General features: G+C 41.8%; 1 protein-coding gene across 1 annotated transcript in view; it reads right to left on the reverse strand.

The window, feature by feature from the left end:
* Nucleotides 1-20,313, reverse strand: part of GABBR2 (gamma-aminobutyric acid type B receptor subunit 2) — a 434,622-nt gene that overhangs the window by 357,302 nt on the left and 57,007 nt on the right. Inside the window, exon 2 of the mRNA XM_054985745.1 lies at nucleotides 14,916-15,053. Coding sequence (XP_054841720.1) covers nucleotides 14,916-15,053 — 138 coding nt within the window. The remainder of the gene's footprint in view (nucleotides 1-14,915; nucleotides 15,054-20,313) is intronic.

Below are 20,313 nucleotides of genomic sequence, written 5' to 3' on the forward strand. Positions count from 1 at the left end.
GAATTTGAGGTGTTAAGGTGAAACAGGAGAGCTACAAACGAAGAGCCTTTGCAGATGACTTGGTGTTGATTTTGGAGGACCCTTTGAACGGAATTGAAACTCTAATGACAAAGCTGAAAGAATTTGGTGTACTGGCTGGTTTTAAGGTTAATAAGCAGAAAACCCAAAGTCTTAACTAAAAATATGAAAATACAAGATCAAATAAAACTTGAGAGCAAAAAAGGGTTTAAAGTTGAGAAAAAGGTAAAATACTTGGGTATTACTTTGTCAAATATGAACAGTATGTTATTCCAAAATAATTATATTAAGATTTGGAAAGAAATTAAAAGGGATAGGCTAAGATGGGATAAAATTCAATTATCGCTGTTGGGAAGAATAGCTACAATTAAAATGAATGTCTTGCCTAGAATGTTATTCCTATTTCAGACAATTCCTGTATTGACAACAGAGGTGCCATTTAAGCAGCGGCAGAAGGATATATTGAGATTTATATGGCAAGGCAAAAAGCCAAGGGTTAAATTTAAGGTTCTACAGGATGCAAAAGAAAGAGGAGGCTTGGGCCTCCCAGATTTGAGATTATATTTTGCGGCTGTTTGGTTTGAATGAAGGAATGGGTACTGTTAAAAAATAGACAATTACTGGACCTGGAAGGGCATGATCTGAAATTTGGGTGGCATGGGTATCTATGGTATGACAAAGTTAAAGCCAACGCAGAGTTTAATAATCATTATGTAAGGCGTGCAATCCTGAGAGTATGGAATAAATACAAACTTGGGTTTTGTTCGAAAATACTGTCATCACAAGAAGCTCATTTTAGAAGGGAAATGGTTAGTCCACCTAAATGGTTAACTTATCAGGATTTATTGGAATTCTCTCAGGATCAAGTTAAAATTAAATCAAGAGAGGACTTAGCAACAGAAGGGCACGCCTATCAGTGGTTTCCATATATGCAAATTCTGGAGAGATTCAAATTAGACAAGAGTCATTATGACTTTAAGAAATCTAAAACTGAATTTGAAATAGCCCTTTGTACAAATGATGGACATGTTATTTCTAAAATGTATAAACTTTTGTTGAGATTTGAGACGGAAGAAGAGCAAGTAAAGGGATGTATGATTAAATGGGCGAAAAATTGTGGACACAATACATTAACGGAGCAATGGGAAAATATGTGGACAAGGGGGCTGAAATTTACGTTAAGCTCCAGTATTAAAGAAAATTTTTACAAAATGATGTATCGTTGGTATATGACTCCTGAAAAATTTGCTAGAATGTATAAGGGGACATCAAATGTATACTGAAAATGTGCCAAACAAGAAGGGACATTTTTTCATATGTGGTGGACATGTAAGAAAGCAAAGAGTTTTCAGTTGCAGATACAATCATCGATTCAGAAGATTTTGAAGATTAAACTTTAGCTGAAACCAGAGACTTTTCTGTTGGGAATAACGGACAGCCAGTTGGAAAAAAGCTTTAGAACACTGTTTTTATACTTTATTAGTGGCAAGAGTACTTTATGCACAAAAGTGGAAAACTACAACATTGCCTACAGTGAAGGAATGGTTGACAAACGTTTTGGAGTTTGCATCAATGGCAAAACTTACTGCACTGATTAGAGAAAGGACATTAGTTAACTTCTTGACTGAATGGAAACCGTTAATAGACTTTTTGCATGAAATGGGTAACAAGGATTTGATGACATCTGCATTTATGGATTAAGAAACATGAACAACAGAAAAAAGAGGGGTTTTGTGACTAACCTAGAATAAGTGTGACTCTAGAAATGATATAGACTTGTTGCGGAGAAAATTGGAACTCAACCGGTAGTGTAATCTACGTGTTTTTTGGTTGTTGTTGTTGTTGCTTTCTTTTCCCTTTTCCTTTTAATTATATAGATTTATGTATTGTTAGTGTGTCATGTTTAGAATTGTGTGTTTTTTCGTATTCTCTCTGTTTATTGTTTATTATGTTATGATGTATAGCTTATAGTTTAAATTTTTAAAAAAATTAAAAGGAAAAAGGCAGGGAATGGCTGGATGGAGTCATTCCAAGAGTCAGGAGTCTATTTAATATCTTACACGGGGAAAATAAGATGTTAAGAACAGCAGATACATAATATATACATGGTTAAAAACATAGGAAAAAGGACAAACATTCACCTGAAACCTTAAAAAATGTTAACAACTGGCACTGTATGAACTCAGCTAAGGAGTGAATGTCACAACTGGGCAGCACCTTCTCTCCATCTATGCTTGCTTCCAAATTTCTGCAACCCATACTGCATTGTATTTTGTTCACTGAATGTTTTAGCTGTTGATCTTGTCGTCTTGTACTGCGTAATCCACCTCAAGTCTCAGTGAGAAAGGTGGATTATAAAGAAACAAATGTGTAAAGGATTCCTTGGCCTATGTCCATTCTTAGAAGAGAATTCAGTGTGCTATAGATGATCATTATTATCTACCCAATTTTAAGGGCTATTCTCTGGAGGGTATATGACAACTGTGGTTTTATTCATGCTTTAAAAAGTATATTCACACTTAAAAAGGTACTCTGTCCAAACACATGGTTCTCTTATCCTGGAAGTAGCTGGTGCATACTGTTTTTCCATATATGACTTATTCTCTGGAGGCAGCTGGTCTGGTATTCTGTTCTCCAGACAGCGATCTGAAAGCTGAAAGTGTAACTTGCCACATAGACTTACCCGTTCATAAGTGGCCTGGCTCCAATCTAAAACTACCACCATCTAGCCCTCAAGTTCTAACCGGATGTTACATTTTCCAAGTGTTTACTTCCAGAAAACACATAGCTTGTGTGTATAGCTTGTGTGTATGTCTGATACTGGCTCTTTCCCACAAGGCTAAAGTGAAGACTGATGCTGTTGAGAATGCTGTGTGAGTTACAAAGCAAGGGTCAATGGGTTAAGGAACTGCATACGATGCTGAGCACAAAGGAGGGAAGAGAAGCACAAAGGCGGAACATGGTGATTGTGGACAGTGAACTGAAGGCCCTCCACTACATGTGGGTCCCAGTGCTGTGCCCCAAAGGCACTCCTCACTCACACCAGCATAGTGGTTAAGTGGCTGGGTTGCGAATCAGCACTCTGCTAATTCAACTCCCACGGCTCTAAGCCCCAGTTCCCCAGCTGTATTATGGGGATGATAATAGCACTGACTTTGTTCACCACTCTGAGCGTGGCACTAATCTGTCCAGAAGAGTGGTATATAAGCACACCGTTATTATAATATTACTAAGCTGTTGCCCTCACTCATCTCCAAAATCACCACATCCCACTGCCTCAAGAGGTTGCTCCGCCTCCATTCCCACAGTAGTTCTGCCACCTCTTTGGACACCACAGAGGTCTCCCATTCTCCTCCCCTCTCCACCAAAGCACTCAATGCCAGCCACATTTGCATCACAGGCCACACAATACTATGGGCAGCATCATGGCTTTACTTCTCTCAAGAGGGAAAAAACTAATATTCAGACATACACTGGAGTTAAATGTTACGTATAAGTGACCACGTGAAAAATGTATTGTCTGGTTAGCAGCTCTAGTAAAGACCTCAACTAATAGGTGGGTTCATGTGCCAGCAAGCAGCCCTTAACCCAAGATTAAATTATACTGGATGATACAAAAAAAAATCACACTGATCAACTACAAGATAAGTAGATTGTTTAAACGTTTAATCTTCTTTAATTCTGGGCATGTTTATAGTTCCTTGCTAAAGCCTCTTTGGAATTGGTTGGATAATACAAAAATAAATGGGAGCATCCCACTTTAAAGCCAAATTTGTGGCTATAAAATGTGTAAAAAATACTAGTCTTGATACCACAGTCTGAAATACTGGTGCAGGAAGAAAGACATAAGTGGACAAGATGTCCTTTTATATAAATTATGACTTCGAGAAAGGGTTTGAAAGTCTAGGCACAACTAGAGGCTTACTTTCTCTTACTCTGAACAGTTCTAGACTCCCAGGTAATTGCATCAAAATGACACAAATTACAGCATTTGTAAGTGATTATTAAACTTTAAGCGCTTTCAGATTTTAAGGCCTAGAGCTACAATCCTGAAATTCCATTTTTCAGTGACAAGAAAGTGAAATTAGGATTTCACTATTCCAACAATGCAACTATTTACAGAATACACCATTTCCTCATCCCATTTTAAATTTGATCTGCCAGCGCTTTTCCACCTTTATTCCTGGCCCTGAAATATACAGTGTTGGCAACTCTTGGACAATACAAATCTTGCAAGGATGAGGACTACCAGAGGTGGACCAAGGCTGACCTACCCAGGCAGGCCCAGTGGGACCAAGGGGTACAGTTCGTTCATCCAAGGCAGAATAAAAGCTCAAAGCCAACAGAAAACGTTCTAGTCTTCTGAGGTGCACAGCCAGTCCACATGTTTACAAGTCATGCCAAGCAATACACCCATATATGATATAAGAGGCCAAGACAGATAAACCTACCCTACCTCAATCCAGATATCTATTCTACCATGAGCACAAAGCAAGAACTAGAACGGCATATAACTCAGACATAAGAGACCTCTACAGCGTTTACATTTACTCATACAGCATTTACTCAAATGCAAGACTTGTCCCCACCCCCACAGGTATGCCATCAAAAAAGAGAGTCATCTTACATTCACATACAAGTGGTAGATTTGTCCAACAATAATTTTATGTATGTATAGCATTTTAAGGGGGTCATTTTACATTCAGGGCTATTTTTCTTTCCAAGCAAATATGGTGTATATAAAGACCTGCCAGTCCCCCAGTTGTGATGGGGGATTCCCCCATCCCCAGGGCCCCCTCACCTCTCACCCGGTTGGCGAGGAAGAAAAAGGTGCAGGAACATGGGGGGGGGTTGAGCTCCTGTGTGCTTTGGAGCACTCCCCATGTCGCACAAGAAATGACATCATTCCTGGAGTGATGTGGAAGTAAAGGGTCACATTGGGGGCTGAGTAAAAATCAGCCCCCAATTTAGCGTTTGGGGCTGATTTTTGCTCAAACGGCCCCTGGCACAATTAATTACTTCCACGTCATGCCAGAAATATAGTCATTCCTGGTGTGACGTGGGGCACTCCAGACAGCACTCATGCTGCACATGCTCATAAGGTAAGTGCCCCCTCCGCACGACTCCTACAAACACCCATTCCCCACTTTCACCATAATATATATCACACACACACATGGTGTGTTATTAAGGAATTAAGTACCCATTCTGGAAATTCATTTCAAGAAATGCTGAAACCCAGAATCTCTACAACCAGTGAATCCACAGCAGAGAACTCAAAATTAAACCACGTGCACATCTCTCAAGCAAGCGCTTCATGACAATTATAGAAGCCACCGCGGAGGATTCAAAACCTGTGCAAAGCATCTGATAGCTTGAGAAAGGGAGCCAAAGAATTCATAAACCATGCAGACGTTCACACAGATTGTTTCTCTCTCCTTCCCCATGACCCTCTGAGGACCAAACTAGACGAGATGACATCTCTGAGTTTGCCCCAAGGATGCTCCTCTATTTTGTAGAATGAGTTCCCTTTTAACAGCTCTGTGGGAACGCCATTCTGGCCCAGCACTGTTTCAGGTGAGGGGAAAGCAGGAGGCCCTCTTCCCCCCTCACCTGAGGAGCATCCTTGGGGAAAACTCAAGGATGCCATCTCATCTAGTCTCGAGTGACGTTTGGCTGGCTGCTTCGGGTAGGTGGCTGCATTTTCCTTCCTGGTGGCAAGCCTGGGCACAGGCATGGTGTAGGTGGAGCAGGCAGAAGGCTTGGTGGCAAGGCCTATGCTGCCTGCCATCCCTTCTTGGAGCAATTTACATCTCCAAGGCCTACTTATGTGTCAGTGCAATGCCTTCATGGTTTAGACCAGGGATAAATAAGTTGAGGCTGTGCTGGGTAGCTGTCATTTTCTACTAGACAGCTGTAAAGGCCGTTCCCACCACAATATTACCTTGCATTGGGATGGATCCAGCCAGCTTTTTCATTCAGTCATCCCCCAACCTTGTTTTTCATGCAAGTCCCAAGATCCTCAGCACAGCGTTTTGCAACAGTGGAAAAGTTGGCTGGATCAAGCCCACTCACTGTATTGATAAAAAGGGAATCCATAATTTTAAACCTGAAGAATTAAACTCGGTGCCTTCAATAGTTGCACTTGCTATAGATTTCATTTAAGTTAATGAATATATGGCAATTGTTTTTAAGTCACAAGACTCCTGTTTACTTGAACTGCAACAGGCCATGGCTACCTCTACTCAATTTTATCCTCACAACAACCTTGTCTGGTAGGTTAGGCTAGGATAAAGGGGCTAGGCCAAGGTCAACCAGCCGGTTTTATGGAAGAGTGGGAATCTGAACCTAAGTATCCCAGGTCCCAATCCACATTTTAACCATTATGCCCCACTAGTTCTCTTCTAATACTTCCTGTTTTTATGAAATTGGCTGTACTGTGGATATGACGGGATTGAAATTTTATACCTGTAATAAGATTTTGTGCATATGGACTCAAAATGGATGCTAATGCTATTGAAATAACAAATTTTGTTTGTTGGGACAGGTTATTTAAAAAAAAAAATATTTTGAGATTTAGACAAAACAAACAGGGACCTACAAGGAACCTGCCAAGAGTAGCCATCCCGTTCCCGTCCTTGCTTCCTCCCTTTTCCCCATACCTCCTCTCACTTTGTCTCTCTCCCTCTCAATCTCTCTTCCCCAATGTCTACTGTCACTACTTGTTCTCTCACTTTCTGTCTCATTTTCTTTGTCCCCCCACCCCATCACTCTTTCATTCTCTTTCTCTGACCTCCAACACCGGTCACTCTTCCTCTCTCTTTCTCCCTCTCACAATGCCTGCCAGTCTCTTGTTGTCTTTCCCCATACATATCTGCTAATTTTTTTTAAGTGCAAATTAAACTTGGTGAGAGTCAGTTTGGTATAGTGGTTAAGTGCAGCGGGACTCTGGAGAACCAAGTTTGATTCGCCCACTCCTCCACCTGTAGCCAGCTGAGTGACCTTGCTCTCTCGGAGCTCTCTCAGTCCCACCCACCTCACAGGGTGATTGTTGTTGGGATAATAACAACATACTTTGTAAACTGCTCTGAGTGGGTGTTAAGTTGTCCTGAAGGGCGGTATATAAATTGAACACTGTTGTTGTTAAATTACAGGGTTAGTATGGGGATACACTAACCACACAAGCCTATGCATGTCTACTCAGAAGTAATTCCCATTATGGGGCTTACTCCCAAGTAAGTGTGCATCAGACTACAGCCTAACAGTGCTACTCCATGCACAGTTACTCCAGTCTAAGCCAACTGATTCCAGTGTGTTTAGACTAGAATAATGGGCACAGAATTGCTCTGTAAGAAATAAGCTTGTTAATCCTAGCAACCTTTGTTTATCACCTGCACTTACCAGGAACCATGACAATGAGAAAGAACTCATACCCTGTGTAAAAGTTTTCCCAGCTGCCCTTTCAGATATCTGTGTATCAGCCTGTTCAGAGGTGGCTGCAGTTTGGAGCGGAGTGAGATTCCCATTGGATCCACACAATGCTGTTATGATGCAGCCAAAAGAAAAACCATTTAGCAGGGCCATGGACCCTGCCAAAGCAACGGAGCAGCTCTGAGACTTGTCTCCCTCAAACAAGAGAAAAAGCTATAAGGCACACGTTTATACACAACCACACACATACACCTTGCGCCAAGCTGTAAGTGACGAATTACACTTGAATAGCAAGTGAACAGACTCGCATGTATTCCTCCCTGTTCACTTGCGCTCCACTTGCACTCCACTCGATCACGTAGTGATCGAATGGAGTGCAAGTGGAGCACAAGTGACCAAGGAGGAATACATGTCTGTTCACTTGCCATTCAAGTGTAATTCGTCACTTATGGCTCGGCCCCTTCTTTCCTTACAAGTACCTCCACTAGCATCCAAGACTTTTTTTACAATGTGTTTATTTTAAGACATCGGGTTAGCTGCTGTGTTTATTAAAATGGCTCAAAGCTGCTTATAACAACGTTAAAAACGTAATAGCAGTGACTACAAAAACTAAGGTTAAAAAGCGAAACAATAAATATATGGTAAAGTCAGCAACTGATTTTAAACGTGCTTTCATTTTAACTAAAGAATATCTCAAATATCTCAAATCTACTTAGAATATCTCTAAGTAGGAAGACAACAACTAGGTGGCAGATGCCATGATCTGGCTTCACTTTATTTAGATGTATAGAAGAACAAGGAATACCTGTGTTGTGTCCAAGTCAAATATATAAATGTATAAAAATAGATTAAAACATTACAAAATGTACTGCAAACATCAATTTCAGACAGCGGGTCTATAACGAAATATGCATACAAAGTTAACGGAAAGTGAGATGTATATGGATGGCTATATATGTAAATTTGGCTGAATCCACACTTATCAGCACAGCGCTAAGCAGGCGAAGTTAGAGCATCTTTCTGGCACTTTTTATGATGTCATCGCACCATGATGCCGCTCTCGTGGTGTGACGACATCATAAAACGCACTAGAAAGATACTCTCACTCCACCTGCTTAGCGCTGTGCTGGTAAGTGTGGGTTCAGCCTTTGTTTTATTGATTGATTTTAAATGTTTTAATATGTATTTTAAATCTGTATTTAAATGCTTGTGAACCGCCCTGCCCCTGCGTGCAGGGAGGGTGGGATATAAATCTAATAACATAAAGTGACTATTGTTATTAACTCTTTACTAAGTGTCTCGCATATGATAAGCAACTCAAACTCTCAGAACATCTCTGCTCAACAATATTGACAAAGAACTTTCAGTAATAGTTATGGGAGCTTGTAACACATGGTTAAAGGGAACAGATGTGGCCAAAAGTAGTCCAAGAGAAAAATATCTCATAGCTCTAGGTCAGAGGTTCCCAATGTGATGCCAAGGGGCACCTTGGCACCCACTGACATCTTCTCCAGTGCCCACCAAGTGCTTTTAGAAAGTGGGCTGGGCCAGATGGGGCTTTTGCCCAGCAGAGCTCCTGACTGTCCACTGGGAATCTGATTGGCAGTGACGATTTTTTAAAATGTTGCTTTGGCAACAGCTGCCACCATAGCACAAGGATCTTCACTGCTTGGCTACAGGTAAACTGCGTGTATGCAATTCTTAAAATAATCATTTTAAAAGACATCATGTTAAACAGACTTTCTGCCTGAAATGTTGAAGATTTACTGTTAGAATGATGCACAATCTTGCTCCCTAACATTTTGTGGTTGACTCTAACTCCTGCAGTGGCCATTCTGTGGTTGCACCCACCCACCCTGTGTCAGAGTTCCAAAGGAGCCTGCAGGTTCAAAAAAGTTGGAGACCCCTGCTCTAAGTTTTCCCACTTCACTCCTTTTCATTAGTGTGACAGGAGACAGGCATTGTCTCAACTTCATCTGCCTCACACTATAGTGAGTATAAAATGGGGGAGTAAGAATGACATGTCTTTAATAAATAAATATTGTATTTTCCATGAGAATGCAAAAGCATGGATGATTCCTGCATATGCATGAGTAAAATATTATTTTATTACTTTATTTATGCACTCCTTTTCTCCCCAATGAGGACCCAAAACAGTTTACAACATTATACCCTTCTACACAACTACGCTGTGAGGTAAGGTTAGGCTTGACAATGTGTGGCTGAGTCCCCTAGATACTAGCCCAATACTAATCTCGATTCTATGCTGGATCTATGCTGCAACCCAATATATTCTCCCTGTTTTGCAAAAGCTGGTCATCCCAAGCTGTCAGAAGCTATCATGCCAGCGATGGTAGTATCCAGGGCTTTTTTTCTGGGAAAAGAGGTGGTGGAACTCAGTGGTGGAACTCAGGACCGCACAATGACGTCACTTTGGGTCAGCTGGAACAAGGGGGGAGTTTTTAAAAGTTTAAATCGGCGAAAATGGTCACATAGCCAATGGCCCCGCCAGCAGCGCAAAAGGCAATCTAAGCTCCCCTCTGTCTGGAGATCAGGGGGCGGGGCCACCGGCCATGTGACCATTTTCAAGAGGTGCTGGAACTCCATTCCACTGCGTTCCCACTGAAAAAAAGCCCTGGTAGTATACATTTTTGACTCAACTGTATTTTTAAAACAAGTAGATCCATGCATTCGAGTCACCTGTTATTTATCAATGCCATTTTAGAAAAAGACTAATACAGTATTTATGTGGGACCTTCACAATCCAAAGCTACCCTTCAATGGGGTAGAACTTTTTGTCAAAGGGCAGTCCAAAAACTTACACACATCTCATATGCTAGCATTTAGCCCATCATCACAAAAAAACATCTGCTGTATTAGGGCGGGCTGTTCAACAGCAATCATGCTGGTGATTTCAAACACATTTAACAGAACACTAGAATCCAATTGAGTTTACTTCTGATTGAGCTACTGGGTAGAATTCTGCTGAATATTTTTGTCTTACATGCCCATAAATAAAGGAGCTTGGAACCTTTCTTTGAAAGGGGAGAGGCAGGAGTATGCCCAAAAGGTAGCCTAGCCAATGATTTTCCTGCCCTCTCCAAAATCATCAACATGCTTCCCAAACACCCATTGTTACTCCCTGATATTGTTGCCTTCATTTAATTCTTTTCCTGATAATGAATACTCTCCCTAGCAAAACTCTGCATGGAGCCGCTGTGTCTGCGTGCCATTCACTGCAGTCCACACAGAGATCTGCTAACATACTGCAACTTAAATTCTGATTTAAAAAAAAAAAGATTAATGAAGTGGCGGCCTGCTAAGGAAGTAGGATTTGTCCTTTGTCCGCTTATCATGGATAAACGTGCCGAGGCACAATTAAGGCTGCATTGCTATGGCAATATCACCGTCACATCGCCTGACAAATTTAAACTGTATTCACTGTTGCCACATCAACCACTAAGAAACTCCCACCTCAGACTTCTTTTACAGTCATTCATAATGTAACCTGACAGTATATAAATACTGACCTGGAATTGGGTCTGCCGTGCAGGGTTTTAAGGAAATGCCCCCAGGACATTCTGCAATGGCAGCCAAGGCTACTTTCCTACCTAACTGGGGTACCCTGATGAAGGACAGGGCAGTCCTATATGCTTGCTTCACACAAACTGCACAACTCAAACAGATTATCACAGGCTTAGCTTCAGGCTCACACAGCAGCTGGTAAAAACAGCTCTGTACGGGAAAGAGCCTCTGGCCCAGCAATTCTGGCCATAGCGACAGCCACCTGCGGAGAGTCCTTCCAACTCTCTCTCTCTCTCTCTCTCTCATTGCTGTTTGCTCCTAAGCCCCAGGCGGACAATGAAATTGATGCGCAAAGCTTATAGCTGCAGATTAAACAACGTTGCTAAAACGCAACATAAATATATTACATCTAAGACCAAGGTGATTATGCAAAGCATATTAAAAGGGAAGAAACTGACTACCACATGAAAGCCCCGTGCAATGAATTATATAAACCATCTGAATGAAGATATAGTAGGCCCTCAGAACCCTAGACATCTAAGATAGGGAGGATCTTTAATACACTACCATCTACTAGCCCTGCTCCAAGATCCAGATCCAAACTGAGGGTTAAGCTAGACGTGCAGGTTTTTAAAATATGTGCCTCTGAGTTCCACAGACACAACTCGGGTTCCTTGCAGGCACATAGCAGCTGTGGGACATGGCTGTTAAAAAATAAAGGAGAGCCCAAACAGCCTCAGAATGACTTGGGGCAGGCGGGGGGAGAGGCACTCCTCCCTCAAGCTGCTTCCCCATGTCAAAATAGCACAGAGGGACGTTTGTTCCCTGATTTTTCTGCTCCATGTGGAGTAATATGGGCATGTGGAGCAGTAAAAACAGGGGGGGGGGATCTCCCCATGTGCTCTTGTGACATGGGGAAATGGCTTGAGTGTGGAGGGAGGAGCCCTTCCTCCCTGTGCAGAGGCATTCTGAGGCCATTTAGGGTCTCCTTTATTTTTAACACCTACTCCCCAAAGCTGCTGTTTGGCTTCAGGGAACATGAATCAGGTCTGGGGAACCCAGACTCAACTCTTTAAAAACCTGCACATCTAGCTTGACCCCATGTTAAAGGAAGTTGAATTCGTAAGTATCACTGACTCAGGAGCAGACAGCAATATGGATGGTTATGATGTCATCTTCATTAGTCATTTTATATCTCTACCAGGTACTGTGGTTTGTGTTCGGCAAGCATAGATAAATGTTTAGAAATCTCTCTGCCTCACTTCCAGTCCAAAGACAGTTAGATCTGGTCTAGACACACACAGGAGAATGAGATGGTGCAATCCAAGATGGCAAATGGAAGATGCAATTTCTGAAAGGTCTCCCATGTAAAAAGCTCCCTGTACATAAAACAGCACAGTAAAAGTGGAGGGAGAGTCTTAACCGAGCCCACACCCTGTTGCTTTAGCTTTGCACTGTCAATCAAGTCTTTTAAACGGGGGCGGGGGGGAGGATGTGAGCCCCACCTGTAATCTAAAATAGTATTGTGTGTCTGCCCATTAATTCCCACTTCATTCCACTGCATGTGTAGAGCAGGCTGTGAAGTATATAAATCAAAAATATCCAACATCAGCCCATTCTATAAACTCCTTTTCAAGATATATGGATGATAGGGTTTTTTTCTTCCAGTGTTAGCAATTATTCAGAGGTGACTTCCATTGCAAGTTTCACACAATGTCTATATGCGCGCACAAAAAAATTCAGACTTTTTATTAGAACAGGATATCTTAGGGCACAACTAGACAATATGCCCCCCATGGATGTCACAGCCAATTTACCTTGGGATTTCTGTTGCTTTAAAAATGTTGCAGGGGTCCAGTTCTGCTCAGATCACAGCATGGGGAAGGAGGGGCTTCTTGCTCTCCCCCCACCATACCTTTTTCAAGAATCCAAACCCCTGTGGCATAGGAGCTCTTGTAAAACAGGATGGGGGTGGAGACAGCCTCCCCACACACATACAGACCCTGGTCCCAAGCAGAATCAAGCCCCACGGAACTTTTAAAGCAACAGAAATCCAGAGGTAAAACCACGGCTACATCCTCAGGTTGCCCCCAGAGACATCATATTGTCTAGCTGTGCTCTTAGACCAGGAGTATATACAATTTCATGTTTCTATCTATTGTGGACATCCTGCAATAATTTTGATGTTCCTGTTTGACCCATGACTCAATGAAATTCAAACATGTATGCTGATTTATGTAATATTCTGGTTTGCTGAGGTTTTTGTGGACAGATTGCTCCATTTTTAAATCAAGTGAATTGCTATGCAATCCTGTAACATTCCCCTCGTCTTTCATAAGAGAAGGTTTGTTACTAACTCAGCAGAGCGGAGGAATCACAACCGTCGGCTTGCAGGTCAGATGAGTCAGAGGAGTGGAAAAGACAGAGCTTAGCAAAAGAATACAAATTACCACCTTGCTCACACTGCACGCTCTAGGCTTGCCCTTGAATCCGCTCTATAGCTATTTCAAACTGATTATTGCAGAACGGCTCCCACCGGCAGCCAACAAGCTTCTTCACCAGGATGCTTTAGAATTCTCCTTCTCCCGTCCTAACCAATATACTACAGACTCCTAGAAATGACCAAATAAATTTTTCTATCATTCCTCAACCATTATATGTAGTCAAGGACACCCCATTTCTTCTACATCTTATCTTACAAGACAATGAGTTGTGATTCAACAACATTTTGTTGTTAAATAGTAGCTCTGAGAGAGACTGGATCAATCTGGGGTCACAGCATAGGAGAAGGATTTCTCTTCTCCCTTCTCCTTCCACTAGGAAAATTATTCATCCTTTTTAGGCATAACAACTAACAACAGAAAAATAATGACATAATAGGTCATTTCACCTCAATAAGGGTTGTGCCCCCAGAGATCCTATAAGGGAGAGATTCCAGAATAACAGAACTATTTCCCAGTTTGTAGAATTAAAGACCCAGGGCAATCTTGAGACTTTTCTTATCAGCTCTTATGTTCCCCCATAAAGATTTATTTATTATTTATTTATGTAATTTATAGTCTGCCTTTCTCACTGAGACTCAAGGCGGATTACATAGCATGAGATTAGTACAGTCAGTACCAAGGAGATTTCCATAAGTAATGCCATAAGGCAGGGGTGGGCAATTGTTTTGGCTCGGGGGCCACTTTGTGGGAGCGGAGGTTAGCAGAGGGCCGCACCTTTTAAAATGATTGCATTCATTAGTTAACTTTGCATTTCAGAAAAGGTATAAATTGTATCATAAAAATCAATAAATATAAATTAAATAAAATAGTGTTAGTTTTATTCAATTTATTTATTGTGCTAATTTCGTATCATCTATAGCTGCAAGCACATTTAATTTTAGAAGGAAATCTTGGTTCAAGGCGGATTTTTCTGACTGTCTTGGCGGGCCACAAAAAACTCTGTAGCGGGCCGCATGTGGCCCGCGGGCCGCAATTTGCCCACCCCTGCCATAAGGTAAATAAATACAAGTTTACAAAGACATAATGTTAGTAAGAATCCAATACAGAGTTGGGAGAAATGCTGAAACAGAGCACAAGCCATTCTGGACTGACATTAGACAACACAGAACTACCCAGTAGGGTCATACTTAAAGCAACAGGCAGGGCATAAGGCAACATGGTGAAGTCTATGGTCCCTAACTCATAAGTGAAGCATCTGAGACCCCCTAGAGTCCAGGTAGTGTAAGGAATCTCCCAGTAAAATGCGGTACTTAATACTGACCACACAGAGCTTAGAATTAACCTCTAAGTACTTAGAATTAACCTCACTGAAATCAATCCAATGCTTCCATTTCTGGATCATGCGACAGAGAAGAGAAACTTCTAGCTAATTTTCCAAAGAATATCTAACAGGTTTAAGGCATTCATCTATCCAGTATATAGATCATTGTTCCTTACCTGGACCAAATTCCATCCTATTAGGGATTCAGCAATAATAGATGTCACAGTTGTACATACTCCACCAAAAACCATTAGGTGCGTAGGTCCATATTTTATTGCATCGTAGAAGGCTTTGAGCCCCTTTGCATTGTCACACTGTGGGGGGAAAAAAACATTTCATCACTAAATGCACTGAATACTGGCCAATTTTTTTTAAAAAAAATACAATCGACATCATGCATTAGCCCAACTAACACTGGAGAAGCTGCACAATATTCAACAATCAACAAACTTTAAGTTGTTGTTAAACAGTGTAGACAAAATTCCTAAAAACACTGGGTATCCTTTGCTTTTAGAATTTAAATAATCTGTGTCTGACATTTTAAGGAGCAATTATAATTTCAAATTGTGCAGAGGCCAAAGGCTACTGCCTGCCTCTTTATGTATTAAAATTAAAGTCCCCGGAAATCACAAGCAAAGACAAGGACCATGAAAAATTTAGTTTGTCCCAACTGTGTAACTAGAATCCATCAAAATATCTGTCGTTCTCACTCAGTATTCCTCCTTTTTTTTTTTTAATAACCCTCATTATATGCCTTCTGGCTAGTTAGATTTCATTGAAGCATACTCCCCTCCAGAGTATTGCTGTAATAGACCTGTTGTTATGTCGCTAGTTGGATACACCAGCGGTTGCTGTGCAAAGTTCCCTTCTTGCTTACTGATTAGAAAGGATGGGGTGAAACGCAGAAAGATTATGTATCTTTACCAATTTTCCTCCAAACATTGAGCATGCAAGACAGGGAAGCTTAATAACAAAAGTGCCCAGGAAATAAAAATCTTAAAAGCTGTTTATATTTGCAGATTATATTTGCATCAAATTTAGTATGCTGCAAAGAAGTTAGTATCACTTTAACAAGTTGCTCGTTTTTTTTTAAAGCTGAGCTCTAATTAGAGATTACTCAAGGTGGCTCTAGCAAGCTTTATTATTTTGGAACATTTCCAGGATCCTATCACAGAAAAATAGATGGAGCAGCTGAGTGAGGTGGTAGGATGTGCAATGTGAAGCGTTGTCCTAGAGGGCTGTTTCAGGCACTTGGTCTTGGGAGAATCATCGGGCAACTTGGAGAAGATACGCTGCTGCCACTCTAACAGTCATCCCGTCACCACACAAATGAGACACTCTCTCTACCTTCTGCATTGCTTTTGCCTCTGACTGCTTCATTTGTGTCCCTGCCCCAAGCAAACATGAGAAGAGCAGCAAAAGACCTGCTGTTTACTCACAGCTCCCCCAAGTCACAAAGACACTGCACAGCTATCCACTAAGATGTGTGTGTTATGTGCCATCCAGTTGCCTCCGACCTATGGTGACCCTATGAATGAAAGGCCTCCAAAACGTCCTATCATTAACAGGACTTGCTCAGATCTTGCAAACTGGAGGCTGTGGCTTCCTTTATTGAGCGCAGCCATCTCATTTTGGATCTTCCTCTTAGGATGCTGAGCTGTAAATGGGCTACTACACCACAGGCAAAAGGTCAGAAAAGAGACACCCCAGGGATCTCTCTGAGAACAGTTCTATGTCAACAATAAAACAAAATACAGCTTTCATAATTGTTATTTGAGCCCTCTTTTTGGCGTTTATTTTTGCATGTCATTCTTTTTTGTACTCCTTTTGTTACGTATTTGCCTTTCTAAAACTACAATAAATAAGTGGAGAGGGAATACAGAAATCTTTGTTTCCAAACATTTTTAAAACGGTAGGCTTCTGTAGAATGCACGGCACTAATCTCAAATCTGACATACAGGGTTAAGCACCGTTGTTCTGATCTTGAGAGGATTTCAGGCTAATTTATACCCACCTGACAACATGTCAGGCTGACAGATCGAGTGCAGCCATAAACTGGAGAGCACACTTAGCGAAGAAATCTAATTCAGCCACATGCAACAATTATTATAAGCACTCAACATGATCAGTGCATAAGATTCTTCATACATTACTTTTTAAGGTATGTAACTAGTTTTTGACATGTTATATCCTTTAGGTATCATGCACAATGCATGTCTGGATTGGCTACAACTCCTTGTTAAGTGTTGTGAACCTAGTTGAAAAGTCAGGGTAAAAAACTTCAGGCAATGCTTTAAACACTGGCTTGTGCTGAAAATGTGTGTCATATTTTCCTATGTGGTCAGCTGAGTGTTTCTTGCCACTTTAGTTATGTGGCACAGAGCTGTCCTGGCCAAGCCTGAAAACAGGTAAGGGGACTCTTGAACGATTCAACACTTACTGGTCCATTATTTACTTTGTTTTGTGTTCTTGAACTTCCATTTTTTTATACTAACACATACTTTCACAAACATATGAAGTTGCACTATACCAAGTCAAATCACCAATTCCTCCAACCTAGGATTCTCACCCAACTGGCAGCAGCTGTCCAGGGTTTCAGGCAGGCAGCTTTCACAGCCCAGCCGCACAAAATCCTCTTTCTAAAAGGGCCAGGGGTTGCTCCGTGGATCTTCTGCCTACCAAGTGGGCGCTCTATTACTGTGCAATGGACCCCTTTCCACTTTTACTTTACAGCACTGATAGTCGCTCAGCGGCTCTTTGTCACGCCACCTGTGGCTCTTCCAAGCACCATTTCCTAATATGGCAGCTGGCCTGTATCTCCAGGAATGAGCCTCAATGAGTCTTCTTGCTGACAGGTGGTTCCCATCCTGAAACAGCCACCAGAGAGGCTGGAGAATGGGTGAGTGGCAGGCCCCTTGCAAAGGATAGAAAGGCCCAGAAAATCATACGGATTTGTTTATAATTATGTATTTAATATTTTTTTCTTAAATTACTGTGTGTGCTCATTCAGTATGGTGGCACACAGAGTCATATGGCTCTTTTGGTTTCTGGTCATCGCAAATGGGAGTCTTTGCAAGCCAGGGATGGAGCGACACTGCTTTACGGCACTGAAAGAACATGAACTTTCACAGAAGAATTACAGCGTTTTTACTTCCAAGCGTGATCCACATTATATAACTCTACAGATTTTAGGTGCCTTTCCTGTGATCTGGAATGTTCGGCATTCTCAGTCACAGAGCTTGCAGATAATGACTCACTCAAACTCCAGAGAATGGCGCTCAGGCAGGCAGGCAGTGGGGCTAGCAACTCCTTCCTGCTCCTCATCTGTGTTGATTTCAACATATATGTGTTACCTAAGGAAGGCTACAGTGAATACATGCAATAACCTTCATCTAAGCTTTAAACTGGAGCATTCCTTTCCCATTTTACAACAGTCTCCATTAAAGTCTGACTTACAACATCTCCACTGCAATGCTACAAGCAACATCATTGCAAAGGAGCACTTCTGTGCTCCTCTTCTCTCTCTCTCTCTCTCTCTCTCTCTCTCTCTCTCTCTCTCTCTCTCTCTCTCACACACACACACACACACACACACACACATCCTTCCCAGTTTTTAGCTTAAGAAAGACCAGCAGGTCAAGACCGAGAAATCGGATGTGTCATGTTCAGCAGTTATATAAATTGTCTGTGTAGGAACAAACCCATTCACAAAAATGTAGAACGTGCATCTGTCAGATCATTCAAATGAAACAGGCAAATTAGTAGTGACTTTCCTTTGTTTTAAATTCAAAGTCTTTCCCACATTAGATTCTGCCACAACCATATTAACAAGTTCAAAGCAGACACATTAGCGAGAAAAAAAGTGTTTCCAGTGTCACTTGTGAAAAATGTTTGAAGTACATTAAGAGACAATTTCATCTTATCGTTCTTAATTAAGTCAACACCTCGGCTAGCTTTACCCCACACGTTGGGATGTCTCTGAAAGCGACACAGTGAACATTTTCTTCCAAGCACAGCAGCCGAATAGAAAAAACCGGTCCCTGCCCACCAGACAGAAGCATCATACATCAATGCAGAAAAGAAAAAAAATTAAAAGGAAGTTTAAAAGGAAGTTGTTTAATACTTAGTGTGTAATTTATTTATTTTTAAGATTGAGGATCCACCAAACGATCCTCAAGCTGAGGAATGTGACCATTTCCACCCAAGAAAATGACTGGAAAAGGCAGAAGTTCTAGCCAACTGAAACAAATAGTTCTTAAATTATGTTTATTTGTTTTGTTAGGTCACAACAAAGCACAACATACTGCCCACCAGGTGAGAGATGGTAGACTATATTTTAATCAACTAATAAACATTCATTTCCTTATATTGTTGAAGGCTTTCACGGCTGGAGAACGGCCGTGAAAGATCTCAGTGAGAGATCTCTCTCTTTCGGTGCTACACCTCTGAAGATGCCAGTCACAGCTGCTGGCGAAACGTCAGGAACTACAATGCCAAGACCACGGCTATACAGCCCGGAAAATCCACAACAACCATTCATTTTCTTGCTTGCAAATCATACCTGTCATTGGACACAACACTGGAAAGCAAGGAGTTTACTTCTTACCACAATATTGTTTTTATGTATATATTTTTATGTCTTTTTAAGTAAAAGGGCTAAAGACTTAGCAGGGATGGCTTTGCATTAAATAAACTGAAAATTCAGGAAACAGAGTTCAGAGGCACCACAGTCATGCAGCACTCGCAACAGTCAAGATGATATTAAAAGAATCTCACCCTCAGGTCTGAAAATGTCACCTGGGCAACGTGCACAAATTTATCATTACAATTCAAAACTCTTGAATCTCCCATTAGATACCTGTCCAAATACTTTCGTCTAAACAACATGCAACAACGAGACCCGCTGCCCCGGATGCGAGCCATCCACATGCATGGCTGGGATCCGGCCGGCCTGGCGGATGGTTTCCCCCTTAAAGCTCCAAGCACCTCCGCCGCAGAGCATGAGGGAAGGACTTGCCCAGGAGATCCCACCAGGCAGCCTGCCCTCTCAACTGGCCGCCGACAAGCATGCCAGCCGATCCTGACAGGCCCCCAGTATCCCCACCAATGGGGATGTGCCAAGGGGACTCACCATCCCGCTAACATCCCCCCAACTAAATCCTGCCAACGCTAAGGCCGAGCCTCTGCTCAGGACTTCGACACTCAAAATGGCTGCACCCAACTGAATAAAATGCCAAGCCTTTTCACAAAATGCACCCCCTGCTGCCTGAAGCCCTTAAACCAAGAAATACTCCCTCCTAAGTAAGTATAAACAGGGGGTGGGGGGAAGCCTAGACAGAGACTATGAATTGTCCTATGAGCAATGGTCTTTGTATGAATTGCAATATTGGCTCAATGAACAAGAGGCACTTGCACTTTGAAAATTGTATAATCATTCATTATTGTTGTGGCGTGCACATAGAGTGCAGACGTTTCTGTGGGTAACCCCTCCCTTGTCTCTACTAGACAGAGACTAGGCCTACTAGCATCCACCCTGCTAAGCCAGTAGCAGTAATGTAATCCACCCCTCAGATG

The sequence above is a fragment of the Eublepharis macularius genome, chromosome 7 (genome assembly GCF_028583425.1).
Source record: "Eublepharis macularius isolate TG4126 chromosome 7, MPM_Emac_v1.0, whole genome shotgun sequence".
NCBI lineage: Eukaryota > Metazoa > Chordata > Lepidosauria > Squamata > Eublepharidae > Eublepharis > Eublepharis macularius.